Source organism: Pelodiscus sinensis, chromosome 1 (assembly GCF_052426305.1).
Source record: "Pelodiscus sinensis isolate ZL-2025 chromosome 1, ASM5242630v1, whole genome shotgun sequence".
In the NCBI taxonomy this organism is placed as follows: Eukaryota; Metazoa; Chordata; order Testudines; family Trionychidae; genus Pelodiscus; species Pelodiscus sinensis.
This window is the reverse complement of record NC_143052.1, coordinates 351126687-351154248: the sequence shown is the minus strand read 5'-3', so window position 1 is coordinate 351154248 and position 27562 is coordinate 351126687. Positions and strand designations below refer to the sequence as shown.

Here is a 27562-nt window from a genome sequence, read left to right as displayed (position 1 = left end):
TGTAGACATACCCAAAGAGAGTTAGGCTATGTGTAGGCTACAGGTTTCTTTTGGAAGAAGCTTTTTTCAGAAGAGATCTTTCAAAAAATCTTCTTACAAACCAGCAAAAGTGAATGAAAAAAGCAATCTGCTTTTTCGAAAGACAGTGTCCAGGCTCAATGGATGCTCTTTCACATGTTAGCTGTGATTGCTATGGATGGAATGGCCACCAGGTCACCTGTGCTTTTTCCGCTTTCCTCTTCTGCTGAAAAAACTCCCTCTTCCCCGTTCACACATGACTTTTTTGCAAAAAGCTGTTTTGCAAAAAGGCTTCTTCCTTGTAGAATGAGGATTACTAATGCCAGAACAACCCCTCTGTTCTTTCAATTTTCTTGCAGAAGAACACAAATGCAGTAAGGACATTCCTCAAGTTTTGTTGGAAAAATAACTGCTTTTCCAACAAAACTCTGTAGTGTAGACATACCCCCACTGTGCTTAAAAGATATCTATTCACACAGATGTGAATCAGGTTCTTAGCTCTGTTCTGTAGCAGAGATGGAGAGGCTGCTGATTTCCAGAAGTCCTTCTGGAATTACTAGAAAAAGCCATGATTCAATAGGCTTTCCATGTGTGGAGTTTATTCAGATTCTTTCATAAGAGTTGTATGGTTGATCCAAAATTGTCCTCTCTCTTGGGACTTGAATTTCTTCTGACAAAATATAGCAGATTTGAGACGACAAAGATCAAGCCCCAAAATCCCTTTATAAATGGAATTTCAGCTAATTAGCCTCATGTCAGCAACTGATCAAAGCAGGCATTTCTTGGTAAAGAATAGATAATGAACATTGTTGCTTGGAAGAACATCTTTGTTTTCCGTGGGCATAAACCACTAACTAGTTATATTGCTTCGCATAAGGCAATTAACAATTCAAACGGTTCATAGTAGTTTGCTAAAAACTTCAAAGAGAAATAAAGACAATTACATTGCAAGTTTCATCTAAATGTTCATATCCCTATTGATAATTCATTCAAGAGAATATAGTAATGAAGCATTTCAGATGGGAATCACAATGCAGTATTTATAAGACAATTATATCATATTGAGAATCTAATAAGATATAGATAAATGTAGATGAATACAATTATTATTTACTCCTGATACTCAAAAAAACTCAGGCCTACATTTCAAGAATGATAGTGTGTTTACCATAGATTTCTTAGCTATCTATAAGGTACGACACAGTTTACCATTTCAACACTTTTGTCATATGTTCTTAAATGTTGCTTTTAGTTCAGTCAGCCTGAGGATCACTTAATATTAGGTACATAAAGACGAATACAATTATTATCTATTTGTGAGTTCCTCAAAATTTAGACAAATATTTCAAATTTCATTTATAAACCAAGCATTTCCAATACTTATCAAACATGTTCTTAAAAGCTGTATTTAGTTCAGTCAGACAGCTGGATGCTTAGCCATTGCTGGATCAAAGTCACAGCAGCTCTTGAACATGATGGCCCATGTAGACTCCTAGATAGACAGATTAGACAAACCAACTCAGTGCCCATACCAGAGCCTTTTAGTGGAAATGTTTTGAGAGATCTTCACAATCTGTTTATGACTCATTTTGGTTTTTATGCTGTACACAATGGGGTTGAGCACAGGGAGGAGGAGGAGGTGGAGATAAGACAGAAGAATTTGACTCAACGGAAAGGGAATTTTCACAAACCTGTGGCTCATAGACAAACTGAGCAGCAGGGTATAGAAAAGCAGCGTGACACAGATGTGGGAGATGCAGGTGTTTTGGGCCTTGAGACACTCACGCCAGGATGTGAGACTCAGCACTGTATTAAGGATCATGATTTAAGACAAGACAATGAGCACCAAGTCCAAGCCCAGAAAGAACAGTAAATAAATCAAATAAATTATTGGCTGTAGTTTCTGCGCAGGCCACCTTCGTCCCATCTGGATGCAAACAATAGGAATAGGAGAGAGGTTGAATCCTGCTGTATGGCTCTTGAGAAGAATGGGGGCTGGGATATGCAGACCAATACCCCTGATTGTTATCACCAGCCCAATGTTTCCTATCCTGGCACTGGTTAAAATCAAAGCATATCTCAGCAGGTGGCGTATGGCAACAAAACGGTCAAACGCAATGGCGAGTAGTACAGAGGATTCCATGATGGAGAAAGTGTGAAAAAAGAAAAATTGGGCCAGACAGAGATCAATGTCAATTTCTCTCATGTTAAACAGGAAGATTCTCACCACCGTGGGCAAGGTGGAAGCAGATAAGACAATGTCGGTGACAGACAGCATAGAAAGGAACAAGTACATGGGCTGATGGAGACGCTTCTGTGTCTTTATCACAAACAGAATCAGACCATTTTCTAAAATTGCTGTGAGATACACGGAGCAGAACAGGAGGTAGATCCAGGGGCTGACAACTTCCAGCCCGGGGATGCCTTCCAGAAGGAAGGTTGGTTGACTGATGTTGCTTTTATTGCAGGTTGCCATGATGCCCTGGACAGGTACTGCTGAGTTTACTAAACCGCATTCCCTGCAATGAAAAACAACATTATCAAGACACAAGGGACACCCTGACAGACAATATGGCCCTTACTTCCACTGTTCTTTCGATTTTCTTTCAAAAGAACATGAGTGCAGTATGGATGCAAGTGAAGTTTTTTGGAAAAATGGCCGTATTTCTGAAAAAAATCTGTAGTTTAGACATAATCTGAAAGCAGAGCTTAAGTCATTTTCTGTCAGAAATTACAGTATCTTCTGGTGGCCTTGAAGTCAAAGAAATGCTAAGTGCCAGGGTAGGTGGAGGTGAAGGCTAATGGGTAATGCTGATGTTTAGAAGGAGACATCTGAGCAGCGGAGTCATGGAGTGCTAAGACATTGGATGCAAGAAGTATCTGAGACTGTGAATTTCCCCAGCACTGAGCCAAAGCCAAACTGAGGCAAAGCACAAGTCTTTAATGAAGAGGTCTCCTTTCCCCTTCTTATCCTGCAAGTTTAGTATCAGCGGTCCCAGGCGATCACCTTCTGCTGACATATTTAACCACTTTGGTGCGAAGCTCTTTGGTTTTCACCCCATAAATGATGGGATTGAACATGGAAGGGACAAGGAGATAGACATTGGCAAAAGTGATGTGTGCTTGGGAAGGAATGCTCTGGACGAACCTTTGTGTCACGAAGGAGAAAAGGCAGGAAGTGTAAGATACCAGGATCACACAGATGTGGGCTGTGCAGGTGCTCAAGGCTTTCTGGTAGGCTGTCTTGGAGGAGATTCTGATGACAGCCCTGATGATCAGTCCATAGGACAAAGCAATGAGTGTCAGATCTAACCCTGTGACTGCAAATGCCATCACCAAGCCATACGTCCGATTGACTGTGGAGTCCCCACACGATATCTTTGCCACAGCTATGTGCTCACAGTACGTATGAGGGATAATGCGGTTGTCACAGAACGGCAGCCTGCTCAGGAGCAGGGGCATGGGCAAAACCAAGAGAACAGCTCTTATCAAACACACTAGTCCCAGATTAGCTACCCGTGCATTGGTGAGGATGGTGGTGTATCTCAGAGGGTTACTTATGGCAACGTAGCGATCAAAAGCCATTGCCGCCAGAATGGCTGAATGCATCACAATAACCATGTGAAGGAAAAACATCTGGGTGAGGCAGCCACCCACAGTAATGTCTTTCAGATTGAACCACAATATACACAGTGTCTTTGGGATGACAGAGGTCGAAATGCCACAGTCGGTGAGTGCCAGGAAACAGATCAACAGATACATTGGCTTGTGCAGGCTCTGCTCTTTGCCTACAATAAAGAGAACCATGAAATTTCCCAGCAGGCCAATTGTGTAGCATGCACAGAAGGGGATGGCAATCCAGATGTGGGCTGCTTCCAGGCCAGGGATGCCCATTAGGATGAATGCAGAAGGTATAGAGGAAGTGAGGTTGAAGTTAGCCATGAGGTGGCCGATGTATGGATTGGGTTCAGAATCCTCCAGGTACCTGTGAAGGGAGAGACGTCCAGTGAGGGGGGTTACACATTTTATAAGAAATGATGTGGTTAAGATTTTGTCCATACTTCTCATCTAGCAAATTGGTTCATCAGTGAGCTGGTGACATTTGAAGGTATTTCCAGAATCTTTAGCTAAGGGTCAGGAGAAGTCCTCAGAGGGAGCTGAGCAAGCCAGGGGAGTGGGCGGCAGAGGACAGAGGAACTGCAGTGTCGATCACTGTAACACAAGTGCCCATTGAAGGGAAAAACTTGAACTCCTCACACACCCAGCAATGTTCTAATTGAACTGTATGGACTCAGACAGCGGCTTGGGCGTGCATGGCTGTGGGTATAAGCACGGTGCTTATATGGCAATAAACTGCACAAAACAATGGGAGTCTGGCCAGCCGTGGATAATGCAGATCCTACAGATATTACAATGCCACAAGATGAATTAGTCATTGCTTCACCCTGCTCTGAATGCCCCAGTGCAGTGTTGGGCACCCTTCTCACCCAGCATATTGCAGAACTAGCAGGGTTCGGAGAATGACCAAAGGCCTGGGGAAGGCTCCTGTGGAGAGGGGTTGAAAAGACTTGGGATTGTTACCTCACAAAGGGGATGAATCCGAGGGGATGTGAGACCATTTCTAACTCTGCCACACAGTGACACCCCTCACCGAGCACCAAAGCCAGGTGCCAGACTCCACAGTTAGAGTTCGCAAAAATATTTTCTCAGACCAAGTTACACTCGGTGTCTGCCTGACTGGGGTAAGGAGGAGATCAGCCTGACCTGCCTTTCCAGGCATGAAGAGAACCCCAGCAGCATCTCAACCTGCTCAGGGGAGGAGAGAGAGACGGGCCCAGTGGGAGTGAGAGAGGACCTGGGGACCTTAAAGAGGCACAAGGAGTTTCCTTCAAATGACACAAAACTTTAGCGTATTGTAGACCCTCGGAGCAACCCAGTCAGACCTTCCCAAGGGTACTCCTCCATGGTGCTGACATGGTGACAAAGCTTCATGCTCATCGAGGGAGGGTTGGTCTGGATAGGGAGTTGGTGGCAGGGATATTCTGCTGCCGTGCGCGCTTTGATATATGACTGCCCGAGACACCACATGCCCCAGGAGGTCTCATGACACCTCTTTGGACCGTGAATGGGGCAGGCTGTTCATTCCCTAGTTCACTCAATTTCAGGATCCCGCCCCATTGTGATCTGGATACCGCATGTCTCCCTCTGCTCCCCTCACCCTTTGCATTCCTGGACCTACCCCAGAAAGGTTTCTGCCACCATCGAATTTCCTCTGAGCCAGGAACGTGCCGTTATTTTTACGGCCTTTTGGTGCATCTCGTCCTCTCTACACCCTGAGATGCAGGGGAGGGACAGGGCAGATCCCTTTCCCTGCACAACACAATAATTGCTCTCATAGAATCATAGAATCATAGGACTGGAAGGGACCTCGAGAGGTCATCGAGTCCAGCCCCCCGCCCTCAAGGCAGGACCAAGCTCCGTCTACACCATCCCTGACAGATGTCTATCTAACCTGTTCTTAAATATCTCCAGAGAGGGAGATTCCACCACCTCCCTTGGCAATTTATTCCAATATTTGACCACCCTGACAGTTAGGAATTTTTTCCTAATGTCCAATCTAAACCTCCCCTGCTGCACTTTAAGCCCATTACTCCTTGTCCTGTCCTCAGAAACCAAGAGGAACAAATTTTCTCCTTCCTCCTTGTGACACACTTTTAGATATTTGAAAACCGCTATCATGTCCCCCCTCAATCTTCTTTTTTCCAAACTAAACAAGCCCAGTTCATGAAGCCTGGCTTCATAGGTCATGTTCTCTAAACCTTTAATCATTCTTGTCGCTCTTCTCTGTACCCTTTCCAATTTCTCCACATCTTTTGTGAAATGTGGTGCCCAGAACTGGACACAGTACTCCAGCTGAGGCCTAACTAGTGCAGAGTAGAGCGGCAGAATGACTTCACGAGTTTTGCTTACAACACACCTGTTGATACAACCTAGAATCATATTTGCTTTTTATTTGCAACAGCATCACACTGTTGACTCATATTCAACTTGTGGTCCACTATGACCCCTAGATCTCTTTCCGCCATGCTCCTTCCTAGACAGTCGCTTCCCATCTTGTATATATGGAACTGATTATTCCTTCCTAAGTGGAGCACTTTGCATTTCTCTTTATTAAACCTAATCCTGTTTACCTCTGACCATTTCTCTAACTTGCTAAGGTCATTTTGAATTATGTCCCTATCCTCCAAAGAAGTTGCAACCCCACCCAGTTTGGTATCATCTGCAAACTTAATAAGCGTACTCTCTATCCCAATATCTACATCATTGATGAAGATATTGAATAGTACGGGTCCCAAAACAGACCCTTGAGGAACTCCACTTGTTATCCCTTTCCAGCAGGATTTAGAACCGTTAACAACAACTCTCTGACTACGGTTATCCAGCCAATTATGCACCCACCTTATCGTGGCCCTATCTAAGTTATATTTGCCTAGTTTATCAATAAGAATATCATGCGAGACCGTATCAAATGCCTTACTAAAGTCTAGGTATATGACATCCACCGCTTCTCCCTTATCCACAAGGCTCGTTATCCTATCAAAGAAAGCTATCAGATTAGTTTGGCATGACTTGTTCTTCACAAACCCATGCTGGCTATTCCCTATCACTTTATTACCTTCCAAGTGTTTGCATATGATTTCCTTAATTACCTGCTCCATTATCTTCCCTGGGACAGACGTTAAACTGACCGGTCTGTAGTTTCCTGGGTTGTTCTTATTCCCCTTTTTATAGATGGGCACAATATTTGCCCTTTTCCAGTCTTCTGGAATCTCCCCTGTCTGCCATGATTTTTCAAAAATCATAGCTAAAGGCTCAGATACCTCCTCTATCAGCTCCTTGAGTATCCTGGGATGCATTTCATCAGGACCTGGTGACTTGCTGACATCTAACTTTCCTAAGTGAATTTTAACTTGTTCTTTGTGTATCCTATCTTCTAAACTTACCCTCTCTCTGCTTGCATTCACTACGTTAGGCACACCTCCAGACTTCTCGGTGAAGACCGAAACAAAGAAGTCATTGAGCATCTCTGCCATTTCCAAGTTTCCTGTTACTGCTTCTCCCTCCTCACTAAGCCGTGGGCCTACCCTGTCCTTGGTCTTCCTCTTGCTTTTAATGTATTTATAAAAGGTCTTCTTGTTTCCCTTTATGCCTGTAGCTAGTTTGATCTCATTTTGTGCCTTTGCCTTTCTAATCTTGCCCCTGCATTCCCGTGTTGCTTGCCTATCTTCATCCTTTGTTAGTTGTCCTAGTTTCCATTTTTTATAGGACTCCTTTTTTATTTTGAGATCATGCAAGATCTCCTTGTTAAGCCAAGCTGGTCTTTTGCCATATTTTCTGTCTTTCCTACACAGCGGAATTGTTTGCTTTTGGGCCTTTATCAACGTCCCTTTGAAATACTTCCAACTCTCCTCAGTTGTTTTTCCCTTCAGTCTTGCTTCCCATGGGACCTTACCTACAAGTTCTCTGAGCTTATCAAAATCTGCCTTCCTGAAATCCATTACCTCAATTGTGCTGGTCTCCCTTCTACCTTTCCTTAAGATCATGAACTCTATTATTTCATGATCACTGTCCCCTATACTGTCTTCCACTTTCAAGTTCTCAACCAGTTCCTCCCTATTTGTTAAAACTCATGCCTGTTTTGAAATTCTAAGCTGGTGAGTTTGAGGTTTCTGGAACTCTCCTGCCGTTCTTCTGTGCTCCCCACAAGCTCGCCCAGAGTTAGAGTCCCCAGGGTGGCTCCAGTTGAAGTCACTGACAGTTAACAGGATTTTTACTGAAGTCTCTACACGTGGATTTAAGGGGAACTCATGGTCCTGTTCGAGGTATTTACCAATGATGTCAGTGGGACCTGCCTCATCCTTAGTGGTTGTTTTTTGGATGCGAGCTGCAGAAAACACGGTTTGGAATCCTGCTACAGAGAGCACTAGTCTGTAGGATGCTGAAAGTGTCAGAAAGAAACCTTCAGTTTCTCTGCCACTCAGGCTGTGTCCAGACTCCATGCCTCCGTCGACGGAGGCATGTAGATTAGCCAGCTCGGAAGAGGGAAATGAAGCCACGATTAAAATAATCGCGGCTTCATTTAAATTTAAATGGCTGCCCCGATCTGCCGATCAGCTGTTTGTCGGCAGATCGGGAGAGTCTGGACGCGATGCCCCGACAAAGAAGCCTTTCTTCATCGACACAGGTAAACCTGGTTTCACGAGGCTTACCTGTGTCGATGAAGAAAGGCTTCTTTGTCGGGGCATCGCGTCCAGACTCTCCCGATCTGCCGACAAACAGCTGATCGGCAGATCGGGGCAGCCATTTAAATTTAAATGAAGCCGCGATTATTTTAATCGCGGCTTCATTTCCCTCTTCCGAGCTGGCTAATCTACATGCCTCCGTCGACGGAGGCATGGAGTCTGGACACAGCCTCAGAGGGAATCAGGATTCCAAACTCCATGGCCTGGACTATGTTCTCAGGGAGTCTGGAGTCAGTCTGGAGTGACCCCACTGTGGGCAGAAGCAGGGAGTAGAATCTGGCCACTGCATGGCCCATGCTTGTTGCAAATCCTCTGGTCACACAGACACCCAGCGTGGAGGCTTTGGCTGCGCTCCCTAGCAGGGTGGTGACGTGTCTGAACTGGAGAAACTCAGTGAGCCAAAGGAATCTCCACATGCACCAGAAAAGGGAAGCCACCGAGACAGAGAGAAGGACACAGTCAGAGACAAGGAACTGAACTGAAACACAAATCTTTTTCTAAACTATTTCTTATAATTTTTTACCTCTAATTTTGCCAGGTAAATCTACTGGTGTTTCGGACAATACGAAACAGCTCAAGCCCTTGTCCTAACTGAACTCCTCTCCTGATTGTTCTTGCCCTGAAAACTGGAAATCTTAGAATCATAGAATTCGAGGTCTGGATGGGTGTGTCTACACTTCACCGTTGTTTCGAGATAACTAGTGTTATTTTGAAATAACAATGCAAGCACCTAGACAGACATTCCATTGTCTCAAAATAATTTCAAAATAATGGATGGCTTATTCCGAAATTTGTAAACCTTATTCTCAAGGAATAATGCCTATTCTGAAATAGCTATTTCGAATCAAGGCGTGTGTAGATGCTCCACTGCTGATATTTCCAAATACCCCTCACCAGGGCCATTCTAAGTTATTTCTTCCCAGTGCCTCCCGGGGCTCTAAATCAAGATAGCACGTCTACATTTGGGAAGCCTGCCTCAGACTAATTTTGAGGTTTCCCTACTGTGTAGATGTGCTATTTCGGAATAATCATTCAAAATAAGCATGCAGTGTAGACGTATCCGAAGAGACTTCAGGAGTCATTGAGTCATCTGGCCACAGTCAGCCTCCTGCCCAAAGAAGGACCAACCCAAACTAAATTAGCCCAGCCAGGGCTTTGTCAAGTCAGGACTTAAAAACCTCTAGAGATGGCGATTCCATCTCATTCAAGGTATCCATCTCAGTGTTTCGCCACCCTCCTAGGGAAATAGTTTTTTCGAATATCCAACCTAGACCTCCCCCACTGCAAGTTGAGACCATTGCTCCTTGTTCTGCCATCGGTCACTACTGAGAACAGCCTCTCTCCATCCTCTTTGGAACCTCCCTTCAGGAAGTAGACAGCTAAGCACTAACATTATTGCTGAAACAGGCAACTCACTGAAATCCTGCTCGGCAGAGAGATGAAATCTTCCAGCGTGACAGGGAGGCCGAGCCCTGAGCACCAGCATAGGAATCTCACACATCTGACTCTCCGTGTGCTGCAGAGCAACCTTTATGGTTGCAGTGAAGCCCCTGAGGAAATTGGCGTTGTGCTGGGCACCGGGACAATTCCCTGGCCCCGTAAGCAGGGGAAGAGGAGAAAGCAGAATATGGCACATTCAGCTTGCGAGCCTCTCCTGGGAGGGAAGAAACAATTTGCCAACATCAGGTGCTCAGATTATCAGAGGAACACTTTTGCCTTGCAGACTCAGGAGAGGGATCTGGAGCTACTGAAACCCTGGAGAGAAGGGGAAGAGCCAAGGCTGAGATGTGCTCCCGGGCATATCAGCATTTCTGGGCTGCTGCCCAACCCCCTCAAGAGGACGCGTCCCCTCCTCCTCTCCTGGCTGAGGAGCCCGGTGCTAATTCCCTGTGACTGAGACCTGCAATGGAGCTGCTATTGTACATCCTTGTTCCAAGCACTGAGTAACAGCCACTCCCCTCAGACGGCTTCTGTCTGACTGGGGTCAGCACAACGGGCCCCTGCTGCATCCTAACCCCCCATCCCAGTGCAATATTATGCCAGTGGCAGGAGCAACCTCCTGACCCCTTCAATGATCAGCATGTGCCTTGAGGCCTGTAGACTACACTGGTGCTATTTAGGACAGGGAAGGTGCAGGGACATGTTCAGAGGCACAGACTTGATGGAGGTGCCCAAATTTGCATTCAGTGGACTCCGGTTCTCAAAGACACATGGGCAGTCAGCATCAATTGGGGGATGTTCTGAGACCAGGCCTGAAATATCAGGATTCCAAAACAGCAGGGCCCTGATTATGCTCTATGGGAGGCCAGTGTCCATCTGGAGTGAAGTACCTTGGCCTCTGGCAAAGAGTTCCACAGGACGGATAACGTGTTCCTGAAGACAGGTCCACAAGTGGACTAGCCATTAGGGGCAGGGAGGGTGACCCTGACTCCATTCACCAGAAGCTTGGAATGGGTGACAGGGGATGGATCAATTTATGATTCTCTGTTCTGTTCTCTCCCTCTGAAGCTCTTGGCATTGTCCAGTCAGAAGTCAAGATACAGAGCTACATGGACCTTTGGTTTGCCCCAGAATGGCCGCTCTTATGACTAAGAGGGGATATGCTATCGATCTATAAATCTGCGACTGGTGCAGACATAATGAATACAGCAGGCTTTCTTACTCCTACACGTTTCTCATTGCAGAGACACCTAAAACACTGTCAGCTGACGGTCAGGGCAGTGTGTGTGTGTGTGTGTTTCCGAGAAAAGGTTTAACATCCGTGTCTTTACTGCTAGGACCGGGGTTCCATCGCAGAGGGTGGCCAGCAGGCCAACAGACGCCCCTTTATATAGGAAAAGCTTATTACACCTTAGATTTTTGCTGCTAGAACACAGGGTTCCTTCGCAGCGGGCAGCCTAGGAAAGGCTGAAAAGGTGCCCCAACGGATCTGTCAACTGGGAGTGACACAGAATCAAACGCCCAAGCTCTTTCTATGCCTGTCCCTTTATGATCGGCTGAAGTTCTTTTAAATTGTACTTGGTTCTATTATAGCAACTGAAGGAGTCAGGTTAAAGCTTAAACAGTTACAGGTTTATTAAAAGACTTAAAAAAGCATATGGTTACAATGGCTATTGCTCTCTTTCTTAACTGTTAACAAATACAGATTTTAAAAAATGGTTACAAAGAAAATAAAGATAGAAAATAGAAATAATGGTACCAAGTGACAGCTTAATCTTTAAAGAGCTCTAAGAATATGTGTACACTTAAGACAAAGGACCACATCCAGGTACAATTTTTACCCCTTTCTGTGCCTCTCGACTCCAGCGTGTCAGGCCAGGGCCGGTCTCTCAATTCCTAGGAAAGACGAATACGAGGTGGGCGTCCCCTCTGGAACCTTGGGAGATCAAACACCTAACCCGACCAGCAGATAGATGGTAGATTGACACTCAGAGTAAATGTGCTGCTGGACCCATCTTTATACCCCTGGGGGCCCATATCCTCTTTCTTATCTTAAGATGCCAAATTGTACTGGTCCGTTTTGTGGCACCAATTCTTACAAGCAAGTTTCAAGAGAGATAACTAAATTGTGAGTATTAGACATTTTTTTACTGGGCGAGAGATTCCTCCCCCCGCGGACGGCTGTGTGTTCATATCAATATGGGTTAAGTCAAGGACACTCCTTGGCAGCCTCTTGGTCAGCAATTGGCGTATCTCTGTTTACAGCCATTCACGGTCACACAGCCTGGGCCTTCTGCTTTGTGTGTCCTGCATGCTCCAGGCAAGCAAAAATGGATGTTACAAGGGGGCTTCCTGTCTGGCTACACACACATAGGCTGGCTGCTAACAGCTCCTCTTGCATCTTGGTTTGCATTTTTGTTTTCATCAAATTCCTCTGAGAAAGCCATCTTCCTGCTGCAACATTGCTAACAGGCAGCAGCAGCAATGAAACAGCAAATGGGTCAATTCATTAACATCTGTGTCCCCAACAAATTCCAAGTTGTGTATATTCAACCCAAAGAGCTCTATTTCTCTGTCCTGAATATGACCCCAGTGAGCCACAAGCAAATCTCTGCACAGCTGTTCCAAGCATCCAGGGTCTTTACAAGACCTTGGCAAAAATGAGACATCAGCCAATATGAGTTTTCAAGTCAATCAGCTAATTAGGAATTAATGCATGTCACCTTCATCCCTTAAAATTCCTTCTTCCTCGTGTGTATTCCACTGAACCCCGTTAAGTTCCCATACAAAACAGAATACTTTACTGATAAAAGAGGAGTTCTAAGGGCTCAGGGTTACACTTCTGCGGCTGGGATATTCTGCCTCTATTTTTAGGAATACTACAATACTACCTGTTGGGATGCTGTGACAGAGGTCACTGCAGTTGTTATACTATGAGGCTATACCTACACTGCAAGATTTTTGTGCAAAAACAGCTGCTGTTGTGCAAAAACCTGCGGAGCATCCACGCCTCAAACACGTTTTTATGCAGGTAATTCAGCAGTAAAATGGGAGAACAGAGGGCTTTTGCCGGTGTAGGTAAACCTCCTTTTATAAGGCATAACTCCTTTTTGCGCTACAGCTATTGCCTATCTGAAAAAGCACAGGTGCGCTGATGGCTATTCAGGGCTTTCTTGTGCAAGAGCATCCATGCAGTGTGGACACTGTCTTGCGCAAGAGCGATGCACTTTGAGGTGTGGACATGCTCTTGCGCAAGAAGTTTTTGTGCAAAAACTCTTGCGCAAAAGGCTTCTTGTGTAAGAAGCCTGCAGTGTCGTTGTAGCCTGAATGAATGAATTAAAACTGCAAGTAAAATCCCCCAAACTGGTGGTTTAGGGTATGTCTAGACTACATGGCTCCATCGATGGAGCCATGTAGATGAGTTTACTAGACATAGGAAAATGAAGCGGCGATTTAAATAATCGCCGCTTCATTTACATCAAAATGGCCGCCACGCTGTGCTGATCAGCTGTTTGGTGGCACAGCGGGGCAGTCTGGATGTGCCACGGTTGACAAGAGAAGCCCTTGTCGACCGTGCCGGTATGCCTCGTGAAATGAAGTTTACCGGAGCTGTCGACAAAGGCCACCACATCAGTTACAAAAATAGATTTAATACCACACTCGTTACCAAGAAGCCAAAATAAGTTCCCTTTGAGCAATCCAGCTGTTGACTCCCGGCAAGCCAGACGAGGCTAAATAGTGAGAGTTATTTAATATCGTATTCATCATAAATAAAGTTCTCCCTGTCTCAAGATGTCTCAAGATGTCAAACATACTGCCCGGCAGGTCAATGAATATTTCAGACCTTAGCCAAATACATTCATACAGACCATGTAGTAGTTCAGGACAGTGATGTAATAAATTCAGGATTCACTGGTGTGGCATCCTGACAGGTCTCCTGCTCTGTCGGTGATGATAAATGTTCGGCTGTGTGCCTTTTCGTAGGCTCCCTCAGTATATCATGCCAGCTCTGTGCAGGTCACTAGCATAATAGACTTCACGAGAGCTCCCAAAGCCTTCCGACTCAGATAAGCTACGAGGACACCTGAGTTAGGTTTATTGTTGAACAAAGTACATTAATAGTCAAGCCAGATGGCCCCCGAGTCCCTGTTCATTAGTACCCGGGACAATGGACAAAGCTCAGTCAATAGTATGGATTTCACTGTTGCCCCCTAGGCTGGCCACAGAGTTAAGAAAAGGAACCCCAATATTCATAGATAAAGATGAACAATCTGTGATCCGCACCGCATTATGCATTAATGACAAGTTTGGTACCTCTCCTTGTCCTTTCCTCCAGAGCATTCCTGTTCATCACCTGGTGTTATGCGTTCACTCCTGTTGGTTCTCACACAATATCACTAGTCAAACTACTTTATCATGTGCTAAGTTGGGGCACCCTTGTATTGTCCTGGTGGAATCTATTTACATATTTCATGTGCTTTTAACAGCGCTAGCAGTTCTAGCTCCAAGAGACATTGACTTGCAGGGAAACATCTGCTTTTGACAAGGCTTGTCTGCGTCTCATAGTATAACTCTTGCTGACTTGGATCAGGTTTCAGGCCTTATACCAGACCCATGCTTCAGGCTCTTTCTCCTACATGCTTCTTTCTCCTACAGATAATTCGTACAAACTAACCTAGAATATATTTCAAAATAAAAGAGTTGCTCTGGTTCAAAGATACATATTCATACAGATGTGATTCAGGGTCTTAGGTCAGATTTGTAGAAGTGATGGTGAGGCTGCTGGTTTGCACAATTCCTTCTGGAATTAATGGGAAAAGCCATAATCCAATACGTGTCCAATATGTGGAGTTTATTCAGATTCTTCCATAAGAGTTGCATGGCTAATCGAGAACCTTTTCCAATGCCAAGATATCTTTTTTGAGATGAGGTGACCATATCTGTATGCAGTATTCAAGATGTGGAAGTACCGTGGTTTTATATAGCAGCGATAAGATATTCTCTGTCTTATTCTCTATCCCTTTTTAAATGATTCCTAGCATTCTATTTGCTTTTTTGACTGCCGCTGCACACTGAGCAGATATTTTCTGAAAACTATCCACAATGGCTCTAAGATCTCTCTCTTGAGTACTTGTAGCTAAATTAGTCCCCATCATCTTGTATGTAGAGTTGGGATTGTTTTGTCCAATGTGCATTACTTTACATTTATCAACATTAAATTTAATTTGCCATTTTGTTGCCCAATCACTTACTTTGGTGAGATCTTTTTGAAGGGCTTCACAGTCTGCATAGGTCTTAACTATCTTGAGCAGTTCAGCATCATCTGCAAATTTTGCCACCTCGCTGTTTACCCCTTTCTTGAATGTCTTCTGATAAAATTACAGATTGAAAGGATTAGACCTCAAAATCCCTTTTTAAATGGAATTTTAGCTAATTAGATTCCTGTCAGCAACTGATCAAAGCAGGCATTTCTTGAGTGAAGAAAGATAATGTACATTGCTGCTTGGAGGTACATCTTTTTTTCCTGGGCGTTCACCAATAACTAGTTGCATTGCTTATCATAAAGCAATTAACAATTATATCGTTCATAGGTAGTTTACTAAAAACTTTAAATAGAAATAAAGATAATTACAACACAAGGTTCATCTAAATGTTAATATCCCTTTTGACCTCAAAATCAATAGAATATAGAAATGAAGCATTACATATGGGAATGACAATGTAGTATTTACAAGGTAATTAGAGCATATTGAAATTCTAATAAAAATAGGTAAATGCAGATTAATACAATTATTATTTACTTCAGATTCTCCAACAAGACAGGGCAACATTTCAAGAATACCAGCATGTTTAACTTGGCTTTGTTATCTATCTAAGGCATGGCATGGTTTAGCATTTCAGTACTTTTCTCATAGATTCTTAAATGTTGCTTTTAGTTCAAAAGGCCTGATGGTCACTTAACATTAGGAAAATACAGACAAATACAATTGCTAGCCACTTCTACAGCTCTCATAATACATTTCGAAATACATCTATTAACCAAATATTTCCCATATTTATCTAACATGTTCTTAAATGTCGTGTTTACTTCAGTTGACTGGGTGTAGGCTTAACCCAGTCTGGTTAAGGGTCACAGCAGATTTTGGATATCTAGGGTGATAGAGGGTCCTTGATAGACAAATTAAACAAACTAACTCAGTGTCACCATTGGAGCCTCTTGGTGGAAAAATTTTGAAAGGTCTTGACTATCTGTTTACGAATCTCTTTGGTTTTTATACTGTACACAATGGGGTTTAGCACAGGGGGGACGAGGAGATGGAGATAGGTGTATACAAGTTGCGTTGGTCACATTGTTGACATAGGTAAACACAGACTAATACAATTACTATCTCATTTGCATTCTCTCACAATATTGACATATTTCCCAAGTATTGCCAATACTTATCTAATATGTTCTTGAATGTTTTGTTTAGTTCCATCAGACACTTGGATGCTTAGCCGTGGCTGGTGCAGACTCATTGCAGCTCATGGCCATATCATGGGCCATGAAGGCTCATAGATAAACAGATATAAAAAGCTAACTCAGTGCCCCTCTCAGAATCTCTTAGTGGAATAATCTTGAAAGATTTTCCTGATCTGTTTACGAATCTCTTTGGTTTTTATGCAGTACACAATGGGGTTGAGCACAGGGGGGAGGAGGAGGTGGAGATATGTACTAAGAATTTGACTCAGTGGAAGAGCATTTTTCATGAACCTGTGAATCATTGTCAAACTGAGCAGCGGAATGTAGAATAGCAGGGTGACACAGATGTGGGAGATGCAGGTGTTCAGGGCCTTGAGACGCTCACGCCAGGATGTAAGACTCAGCACTGTGTTAAGGATCATGATGTAAGACAATACAATGAGCATGGAGTCCAAGCCCAGTGTAGAAAGAACTGTAAACAAGCCATAGTAGCTATTGGGCGTAGTGTCTGCACAGGCCACCTTCATCACATCTGGATGTAAACAATAGGAATAGGAGAGAGGTTGAATCTGGTTGTATGGCAACCTCTTGAGAAGAATGGGGGCTGGGATATGCAGACCAATACCCCTGATTACTGTCAGCAGTCCAATGTTTCCTATTCTGGCATTGGTTAAAATCGAAGCATATCTCAGCGGGTGGCGAATTGCAACAAAGCGGTCAAAGGCCATGGCGAGTAGTACAGCAGATTCTATGACGGAAAAAGTGTGAATAAAGAAAAGTTGGGCCAGACAGAGATCAATGTCAATTTCTCTCATGTTAAACAGGAAGACGCTGAGCACTGTGGGCAAGGTGGAAGCAGATAAGCTGAGGTCAGTGACACACAACATGGAAAGGAACAAGTACATGGGCTGATGGAGACTCTTCCGTGTCTTTATCAGGAGCAGAATCAGACCATTTCCTAAAAATGCCATGAGATACAAGAAGCAGAACGGGATGGAGATCCAGGGACCGACAGCTTCCAGCCCAGGGATGCCTGCCAGGAGGAAGATTGTACGACTGGTGTTGGTTTCATTGCAGGTTGGCATGATGCCCTGGACAGGTTCTGCTGAGTTTACTAAACCACATTCCCTGCAATGAAAAACAAAATTATCGAGACAAAAGTGATATCCAGACAGACAATATGGCCCTTCCTGTTATGGTCCTGCAGGCAAGGTGGAATCGGTACCTTGATGAAAAACTCTTCTGGGACTCCCAGATCCCTAGCTTAGCCAGCTGAAGCTGCCCTGACCCAGGCAAACCCCACACTGAAATTCAGTTTTCCTGAAGCAAAGACAAAGAATTCAAATGTCCCATGTAGGGTACCTGGCAGGCAAACACTCTGAGAGGTGCTACACATCACACAAGCACCATTTCTTCAGAAACTGGAGGGCCTGTCATTCTTTCAGTGGTTATAGCAACCCCTCCCATGGGCTACAAACTACAGGCAGACTATTCAGTGCTGGGTTTTCCAGGGTCACTGGTGTTCTTCCTGTCCAGCGTGTGCGGGTAGGGACTGTCAGTGAGGTTATCGGTGTTGACAGACCAGAGTTCAGATGTGGCATGTCCATTCCTAGGGTCCTTATTCCCACACACAGCCCCCGGGAAGTCAGTGGCCCTCACAGAAAAGTGCCACAGGGAGCAGAGGACACAAGACAGCTTTCACTGAGGTTTGTGTCCCTCCCTCATGGAAAATACCACCCCACCTACACAACATTTGCAACACCGAGCACTTGGAAAGCAGGCACCACAAGGCAGGGAACTTTCATCCTACGTGTTTGGGAGACAACATAAAACAAGTGATGATGACACTGAGAATAAAATGAGCAGGTCTCCTTGTTCACGGATGAAACATTTCCAGCTACTGAGACTGCCTATTACTATGAGTAAAATCAATACAATTTGAGCAGGGCACTTACCAAAACCACTAACAGAGAAGCTGGAGAGCGGCCATCATCTGTCCCCAAGCAAGCCAAGCTGGAACACTCTCGGTGGGGACATTTCCTGTGTCTGTCAGACAGGTTGTGGCAGTGTTTATAGCACTGGGGAAAGTTCGTGAAGATCAGAGAGTCAACTGGGAATCCCTGTTGATCGCACTGTTGCACTGTTTATCTCTGCCGGCACAAATGGGAAATGCCTGGTAGACATGGACTATTTCTATAGGGACTCAATTTACACTGGTGCAGTGTCTGGAATAAAGGGCTAATCTGATCCCCCAGATGAGTTGGAAGATGCAACAATCGTCCATGTCAGAGCAGCTATCAGTGGGGTCACAGCGGTGAGCCAGGGGTCGGCACTCGTGCTAGGTCAGGAGGGAACCTGAGCTGTTGTTCTCAAGGAGAATTTCACTCTTGTGAGAGGTGCCAGCTGACAGGCCAGGAGGTGTCTGTGCCACATGTCCTGGTACAAAGCGACATCCACCGTGCACTGTACGGCAGACAGTGACTGGATTTGGAAGCTTTCCATTAGCTGGATTTAGAACCATTTATTTTGCTTTGACTGATGTCTCCACGGGCACAAGGAATCTCCCCCAACCCTCGGATGGATTCTGCACCCACAAAACCCATCCTTCTAGGAACTGCGCATCTATCCATTCCCTGGCACGCTCCTTACAGCCACCCTCTGCCCAGGAACTCCTTATATCGGCCGTATTCCAGCCCAGCAATCATCTCTCCCCAAAAATGCCATTCCTCCCCACAGGATTCCCACCTCACCCTGTCAGTCATTTCCCCCCCATGGCCCAGGGCCTTCATTCTGCCCTCCCACCTTCTTGGTTCTCTCCTGCAGCCCAGTGTCCTGCTTGGTCTCCATATTGACATACGCCCTTCTGCTGCCACCCCAGCCTCCAGTTCTCCTTCTCCTGGCCCCTTCCATCTCCTCCCCTTCCAATTTCTTCCTCCTCCCCCACCTCATCTTTCCCACAGAGCTCTATGACCAGCTCCCCTCAATTTCCCTTTAGCCACATCCCCCAGCCCATTTCACACAATCAGCTCCTCCATAGCACCTCCCTAGAAGAGAAAGGGGGGCCTGTCCCCCATCTTGCCCCTCACAAACCATTCGCCCCTCTGGGTCTCTCACTATGAGGAGACAAGGGGGCCTGTTACATGTCCTGCCACTCACAGGCCTTCTTCTCCTCCATATCAACCAGCTCTAGACCATCTAAAATCCCAGGGTCCAAGAGCCCAGTGTCCAAGCAAACCCTGAGCGTCTATACCACAACAAAATGGCTCCTTAGCCTGAAACCTGCAAGCCAGCATCAGTTGACAGTGTCCAGCCATGTGTGTCTGACTGGTGTTTCTCCACTATGGGACTTTTTAAAAGTAGACTAATTGACCCAGTCATTAAAACACACCGGCTATGTCTACACTGGCATGATTTTCCGGAAATGCTTATAATGGAAAAGTTTTCCATTATAAGCATTTTCAGAAAAAGCGCGTCTACATTGGCAGGATGCTTTTCTGGAAAAGCACTTTTTGCAGAAAAGCCTCCGTGGCCAATCTAGGCGCACTTTTCCTCAAAAAAGCCCCGATCGTCATTTTCGCGATCGGGGTTTTTTTGCGGAAAAGAAATTTCTGCTGTCTACACTGGCCCTTTTCCGGAACAGTTTTCTGGAAAAGGACTTTTGCCCGAATGGGAGCAGCATATTTTTTCCGGAAAAGCACTGATGATTTTACAGTAGATCATCAGTGCTTTTCCGGAAATTCAAGGGGCCAGTGTAGACAGCTGGCAAATTATTCTGGAAAAGCGGCTGATTTTCCAGAATAAGTTGCCAGTGTAGACACAGCCACCTTGTTTATTGAGGGATACTGTAGCATATGTGTCCCGTTGTACACGTGTGCTCTGCACGGCTTCCTCTTCCCCTAACTTTGTTCTTGCTATGGGGTGCCCTCTGAATCACAAGACTAGGAGTCCCTGGCTTGTTGCCATTCAATGTCTGAGGAAGAAACCAGATCCCCTCTCTGTCCTGCCCTCTACACACTAAGGCAACTTCACATCCCAAACCAAACCTGGGGACACTTGCCTATAAAGCGAGGCACTAGATATACGTGTCTCATGACTTGGAGGCCATGCCTGGCTGATATCTGAGGGCTGTTTGGAACGTCCCTATGAGCGTGGCCAAGGGAAGAGAAACATGGGCTGACACAGGAGTGATTTTGCCTGTGGCAAAGTCGAGGTCAGTCCCTGTAAACACTAGGCCATGCAGGAGGTGCAGCTTGAGTTTTTCATTTTGATTCACAGACCCAGATCCCTGAATATGTCTATTGAATTCTGGGCACAGCTCAGCAGACCTCATGAAAGCAGTGGGCTCTGAAATAGGGGTAGATCATGGGGTGTGTAGGGGAGCGGCCGCTAATGAGCTTCCTCTCAAATAAACTGCAGGGTGACATACGAAGGTGGGGTGTCTCCTTTTGAGATACTGCAGCATCTCTCAGGGCCACGTCCCGTTGCTTGTGAGAACATCGCTGTCTGCCGCACAATAAGGTCTGGGCCCATCACTGGGCACGCTCCTTGGAAGAGTGATTAAAGAACACTAACATTGTCCATTCATTCCATCAGTGCTGAAGACTCATAAATGTCATTGGAATGTTTGCTGGGGGGATTTATGTCTGTCGGAGCCTTCATGGCATCTAAAACTCTGAGCAGAAGCAGTGATTCCTACCGGTGATTGATTTATGGTGCAGTAAGTTGCTAGGGCAAGTTCCATTTCCATTTTATAGCAATGGCAGTATAAAAGCAAACAGAATGCTAGGAACCATTAAAAAAGGGATAGACAGTAAGACAGAAAATGTCTTATTGCCTCTATAAAAAAACATGGTACGCCCACATGTTGACTACGGTGCACAGATGTAGTCACCTCATCTCACAAAAGAGATCTTGGCATTGAAAAAAGGTTCAGAAACGGGCAACAAAAATGAGTAGGGGTTTGCAATGGGTCCCATATGAAGAGAGATTAAAAAGAATTGGACTTTTCAGCTTATAAAAGAAGATACTAAGGGGGGATATGATAGAGTCTATAAAATCATGACTGGTGTGGAAAAAGTGAAGAAGGAAAAGTGATTTACTTGTTCCTATAATATAAAAACTAGGGATCACCAAATGAAGTTAATAGGCATCAGATTTAAAACAATCAAAAGGAAGTTCTTCTTCACACAGTGCACAGTCAACCTGTGGAACTCCTTGCTAGAAGATGTAGTGAAGACTAGGACTTTATAAGGGTTCAGCAAAGAGCTAGATAGATTCATAGAGGTTAGGTCCATCAATGGCTATTTACCAGGATAAGTAGGAATGGTGTCCCTAGCCTCTGTTTGTCTGGAAATGGATGACAGGAGAGGGATCACATGAGGATTACCTGTTGTGCTCCCTCCCTCTGGGGCACCTGGTATTGGCCACTGTCAGCAGACAGGACACTGGGCTAGACAGACCTGTGGTCTGACCCAGTATGGCCGTTCTTATGTTCTTGTGTTCTTAGGACATACAATGAAGAGGCCAAATAAGGAATGATAAGTTCACTGCTCTTAATACACAATAAAATAGGAAAGGAAAAATGTTACTATCACATGAATCTCTGGGGCGGTGTCTCATGCAGTGATGGGACATTTGCCTGACACAGACTGTCTGCTCCCCAAATTGATGCGTTCCAACATGAAGACCAGGGGTTCGACCCCCGGTCTTGTTGTGGTCACTTGGGAGAGGAGCTATCGTGTCCCCCATTCCATGAGGGACTCTCTCTATACTGGCCATGTCCCTGACCCACTTCTCACTGCTTTACATTCCAAGTACAGTCAATGTATGACACAGCAGCTGCAAGGGAACAAAAGGAGGAAAGGGGGCAAGGGAAAGGGAGAAGGAACTCACTTTGTGGGCATGGGGACAACCCCAGAAACGTTCACAGTCTGCTCCCCACACTCTCCAGGTTCAGGGGCAATGAATTCTCCCTAAAAAGTGGGAGGGCCACAAGGCCTTGGTCCTTCATGGCCCTGCCCCTCCCTCTTCTTCCTCCCATAACCCCTGCTGGCTAAGCTGGAACCTGGACACAGATCAGGGAGGCTGGATCGTTGGGGTGGGAGTGCCTTAGAGGAGCCTAAGACCCCATGTCCCTGCTCCCCTTGGACAGATGTAGGGACCGTGGCTGCCCAGAGCTGCCCACAGCGTTCTCACCCTGACTGAGCTCTGGGACCAAAGAGCTGCTGCAGGGCCATGCTAAGAGCTCACTGGGCACACTGTGGGGAGCCACGGATGCTCCATCTGCTCTGGGTGTGAGCTCCAGGGAGTGGTTGCCCAAACCTGGCTGCAGCGATACCCCAGGTCAGACTCTGTGCTGGCAGGGGCCACACGCCCTTGCTCTAGGTGACGGGACCAGTGTCCACCCCCATCCACCCTCCCACTGGGTTCATGCCCCCTCTCCCATCCTGAGAACAACCTTCAGGCTGTCCTTTCTGGTGACATTTCCTTATACGGGGCCCTCTGCCCGTGGTCCCATCGCGCTCTCCCCAGAATCAAGTTTTGCCCCTTAGAGCAGGAATTCAACCTCTGTGGGTACGTCTAGACTACAGGCTTTTGTGGACTCAGGGTACGTCTAGACTACAGGCTTTTGTCGACAGAAGTTTTGTCGACACATACTGTCGACAAAGCTTCTGTCGACAAAGAGCGTCTAGACTACATTCAGTTCTGTCGACAAAGCAAGCTGCTTTGTCAACAAAACCCTGTAGTCTAGACACAACCCTAGATGCAATAACACCTTCTGTCGACAGAACTCTGTCGACAAAAGGCGTTATGCCTCGTAAAATGAGGTTTACCAGTGTCGACAAAACTGCTGAGTTCTGTCGACGTTATGTCGACAGAACTCAGTGGTAGTGTAGACGCAGGTATAGTTTTGTCAACAAAAGTCCACTTTTGTCGACAAAACTCTGTAGTCTAGACACACCCAGAGGCTTTGTAGACAGGTACTGTCGACAAAGCTTCTGTTGACAAGAGCATCTACGCTGCATCCAGTTCTGTCTACGAAGCAAGCCGCTTTATCGACATGAGAGTGTAGACACAAAGGACAGTGTAGATGCAATAACGCCTTCTGTTGACAGAACTCTGTTGACAAAAGGTGTTATTCCTCGTAGAATGAGGTTTACTGCCATTGACAAAACTGCCGAGTTCTGTCGACATTATGTTGACAGAACTCGGTGGTAGTGTAGACGCAGGCATAGTTTTGTCAACAAAAGTCCATTTTTGTTGACAAAACCCTGTAGTCTAGACACACCCTGTATGTGTGAAAAATATGGCGTGTGCTCAGCCAAAAGGGCAACACTTAATCTTTGAGTACAGAATTTGCAAGTCAGCTGATCAAATAGTTCAGAATTGACAGCAAGTAGTGTTCCTCCATTGAACTCCTTCTTCCTCATGTGAATTCCATTGAACCCCTCTGTGTGCTATACGGAGAATAAGAATTTCTCATAACTAGATTCACTGAATCAATAGCTTCTGCATTATCTTACTGGTGACCAAGAAGTGAAAATACACTTCCCTTTAAGCAATGCAGCCTTTGTCTCCCTGCCATCCTGCCTGACAAGTCTATAGAATGAGGGTTATTTAAAATTTGATATATTAGATACTAAGTTCTGCCAATCCCGAGGGATCAAACACACTGCTCACTAGACCAATGCATGTTTCCTCCCCAAATACAAGCTTACAGCCAATCCTTAATAACTAATCAAAGATTTATTTTAAAGGGAAAGAGAGCTGCTGTGGTTAAAAATCAATATGCCTAAAGATCTGAATCAAGTCCTTAGATCGGCTTCATAGCAGAGATATTGACACTGTTGATTTGTAGAAATCATAGAATCCTAGGGCTGGAAGAGACTTCAGGAGGTCATCGAGTTCAGCCCCCTGCAGAAAGCAGGACCAACCCCAACTAAATTATCCCAGACAGAGCTTTGTCAAGCTGAGATTTAAACCCCTCTAGGGATGGAGATTCCACCCCTCACTAGGTAAACCATTCCAGTGCTTTACCACCCTCCTAGGGGAATAATTATTCCTAATATCCAACCTAGACCTCAATCCATCACCACAGAGAACAGTCTCTCTCTACCCTCTTTGGAAATTCCCGTCAGGAAGTTGAATGCTGCTATCAAATCTCCCCTCACTCTTCTGCAGACCAAACAATCTCAAATCCCTCAACCTTTCCTCATGGGTCATGTGCTCCAGCCCCCAAACATTTTTGGTCCCAACCATTGAACCTTGTCCAATGAGTCCACATCCTTTCTACAATGGGGGCCCCAGCACTGGACACAATACTCCAGATGTGGTCTCACCAGTGCAGAATAAAGGGGAATAAATACTTCTCTGGATCTGCTGCAATGCTCCTCCTAATTCAGCCTAATATGCCATTAGCCTTCTTGGCTACAAGGGCACATTGTTGACTCATGTCCAATTTCATACACTTTAATCCTCGCATCCTTTTCTGGAAATCCTTTTGGAATTCATGTAAAATATCATAGACCAAAGGGAAGCCCATGTGTAGAGTTTGTGCAAATTCTTCCGTGAGAATTGGAAATTCTTTCATGAGACTAGACCTGGAAAAGTCAATCTTCTGACTTGACAGCCTCTGATATAAGCAAGTCTGAGATATTAAGGAACAGGCTTCAAAGTGTCTTTTATAAGTGAAGTTCAGCTAATTCACCTCTTGTTGGCAAATGATCATAGCAGGGATTCCATGGACGAAGAACAGATAATGTGAATTGTTGCTTTGAAGTAAAACTGTTTCCTAGACATACCCAGATAACAAGTTGTAATCCTTAGCATAACTCAACTGGTTCATAGGTACTGTAGTGCAAATTTCAGCAAGAAATATACACAATTATATTATTATATCACAACATTCACCACAATGGTAATAACCCCTTTTGATACCTGAATCAATAGAATATAATTATAAAACATAACAGACAAGAACCAAAATTTAACATATACAAGTTGCATTGGTCACATTGTTGACATAGGTGAACACAGATTAATACAATTACTATCTCCTTCTCTCACAATATAGACATATATTTCAAAATGTGTCTATTTCCCAAGTATTGCCAATATTTATCTAATATGAATCTGTTGTTTAGTTCAATGAGACGGCTGAATCCTTAGCCCTGGTTGGCTCAAAGTCACAGAAACTCTTGGATATCATGGGCCATGGAGGCTCCTAGATAAACAGATGAAAAAAACCTACTCAGTGCCCCTATTGGAATCTCTTGGTGGAATAATCCTGAAAGACCTTCATGATCTGTTTACGAATCTCTTTGGTTTTTATGCTGTACACAATGGGATTGAGCACAGGGGGGAAGATGAGGTGGAGATATGTACTAAGAATTTGACTCAGAGGAAAGGCATTTTTCATGAACCTGTGAATCATCGTCAAACTGAGCAGTGGGATGTAGAATAGCAGGGTGACACAGATGTGGGAGATGCAGGTGTTCAGGGCTTTGAGACGCTCACGCGAGGATGTGAGACTCAGCACTGTGTTAAGGATCATGACGTAAGACAATACAATAAGCACGGAATCCAGGCCCAGCGTAGAAAGAACAAGAAACAAGCCATAGTAGCTATTGGGCGTAGTGTCTGCGCAGGCCACCTTCATCACATCTGGATGCAAACAATAGGAATAGGAGAGCGGTTGAATCCTACTATACGGCAACCTCTTGAGAAGAAGGATGAGTGGGATGTGCAGACCGCTAGCCCTGATTATTGTCGCCAGCCCAATGTTTCCTATCCTGGCACTGGTTAAAATTGAAGCATATCTCAGCGGATGGCGGATGGCAACAAAGCGGTCAAAGGCCATGGCGAGTAGGACAGCGGATTCTATGTTGGAGAAAGTGTGAATAAAGAAAAGTTGGGCCAGACAGAGATCAAAGCCAAGTTCCCTGGTGTTAAACAGGAAGACACTGAGCACTGTGGGCAAGGTGGAAGCAGATAAGCCAAGGTCGGTGACACACAACATACAAAGGAACAAGTACATGGGCTGATGGAGACTCTTCCGTGTCTTTATCACAAACAGAATGAGACCGTTTCCTAAAATTGCCATGAGGTACGTGAAGCAGAACAAGACGGAGATCCATGGGCCCACAGCTTCCAGCCCAGGGATGCCTTCCAGGAGGAAGGTTGCATGACCAATATTGGTTTCATTGCAGGCTGGCATGATGCCTTGGGGAGGTTCTGATCATTTTACTAAACCACATTCCCTGCAATGAAAAACAACATTATCAAGACACAAGTGACACCCTGAGAGACATTATGGCCCTTTCTGCCACTGCCCTGCAGACAAGGTGGAGTTGGAACCTTGATGAAAAACCCTTGTGGGACTCCCAGATACCCAGCTCATCTGGTCTAAGTGTCCCTGGCCGAGGCAAACCCCACATTGAAATTGTGTTTTGTTGGAGCAAAGACAAAGAGCTCAAATTTCCCATGTAAGAAACCTGGCAGGCCGACACTCTGAGAGGTGCTACACGCCATACAAATGCCATCTCTCTGGAAATTGCAGAAGAATCATACAATCATAGAACAATCAAGAGGTCATTTAGTCCAGTCCCCTGCCCTCATGGCTGAACCAAGCTCTGTCTAGACCATCCCTGATAAATGTCTGTCTAACCTGCTTTTAAATATCTCCAGAGATGGAGATTCCACAACCCCACTAGGCAATTTATTCCAATGTATAACAACACTGATAGTTAGGACATTTTTCCTAATGTGCAACCTAAACCTGCCTTGCTGCTGTTGAAGTCCATTGCTTTTTGTCCTATCCTCAGATGCCAAGGAGAAAAATTTTTCTCCCTCCTCATTGTAACACCCTTTTAGATACTTGAAAACTGCGATCATGTCTCATTTTCTAAGCCTTTAATCATTTTTGTTGCTCTTCTCTGGACCTTTTCCAATTTTTTAACATCTGTCTTGTAATGTGGTGCCTAGAACGGGACACAACACTCCATCTGAGGTGTAATCAGTGCAGAGTAGAGCAGAAGAATGACTTCTCATGTCTTGCTCATAACGCTCCTTTTAATGCATCCCAGAATCATGTTTGCTTTTTTTGCAACACTGTCACACTGTTGACTCATGTTTAACTTGTGGTCCACTATGACCCCTAAATCCCTTTCTGCAGTACTCCTTCCTAGAAAGTCACTTCCCATTCTGTGTGTATGACCTGGATTGTTCCTTCCTAAGTAGAGCACTTTGCATTTGTCCTTATTAAACTTCATCCTCTTTACCTCAGACCATTTTTCTAGTTTGTCCAGATCATTTTGAATTTTCACCCTATCCTCCAAAG

General features: G+C 45.0%; 3 protein-coding genes and 1 pseudogene across 3 annotated transcripts; all 4 read right to left on the bottom strand.

The window, feature by feature from the left end:
• Positions 1-1537: 1537 nt before the first annotated feature.
• Positions 1538-2494, bottom strand: LOC106731252 (olfactory receptor 51G2-like; annotated as a pseudogene).
• A 527-nt stretch (positions 2495-3021) lies between these two features.
• Positions 3022-3960, bottom strand: LOC106731254 (olfactory receptor 52D1-like). The gene has a single exon (XM_014576392.4). It carries the CDS (start codon positions 3958-3960, stop codon positions 3022-3024), a length of 939 nt encoding a protein of 312 aa, XP_014431878.2.
• A 12395-nt stretch (positions 3961-16355) lies between these two features.
• Positions 16356-17360, bottom strand: LOC102443511 (olfactory receptor 51G2-like). The gene has a single exon (XM_006128829.3). The coding sequence runs from the start codon at positions 17307-17309 to the stop codon at positions 16356-16358; it is 954 nt and encodes a 317-aa protein (XP_006128891.3). The 5' UTR covers positions 17310-17360.
• Positions 17361-25483: 8123 nt separating this feature from the next.
• On the bottom strand, positions 25484-26440 carry LOC102443754 (olfactory receptor 51G2-like). Its single transcript, XM_006128830.3, has one exon. The coding sequence runs from the start codon at positions 26438-26440 to the stop codon at positions 25484-25486; it is 957 nt and encodes a 318-aa protein (XP_006128892.3).
• Between the last annotated feature and the right edge of the window lie 1122 nt (positions 26441-27562).

Bases quoted from the DNA above. Each gene is read 5' to 3' on its own strand.
- LOC106731254 (XM_014576392.4), bottom strand. From the start codon at position 3,960: ATGGCTAACTTCAACCTCACTTCCTCTATACCTTCTGCATTCATCCTA.
- LOC102443511 (XM_006128829.3), bottom strand. From the start codon at position 17,309: ATGCCAACCTGCAATGAAACCAACACCAGTCGTACAATCTTCCTCCTG.
- LOC102443754 (XM_006128830.3), bottom strand. From the start codon at position 26,440: ATGCCAGCCTGCAATGAAACCAATATTGGTCATGCAACCTTCCTCCTG.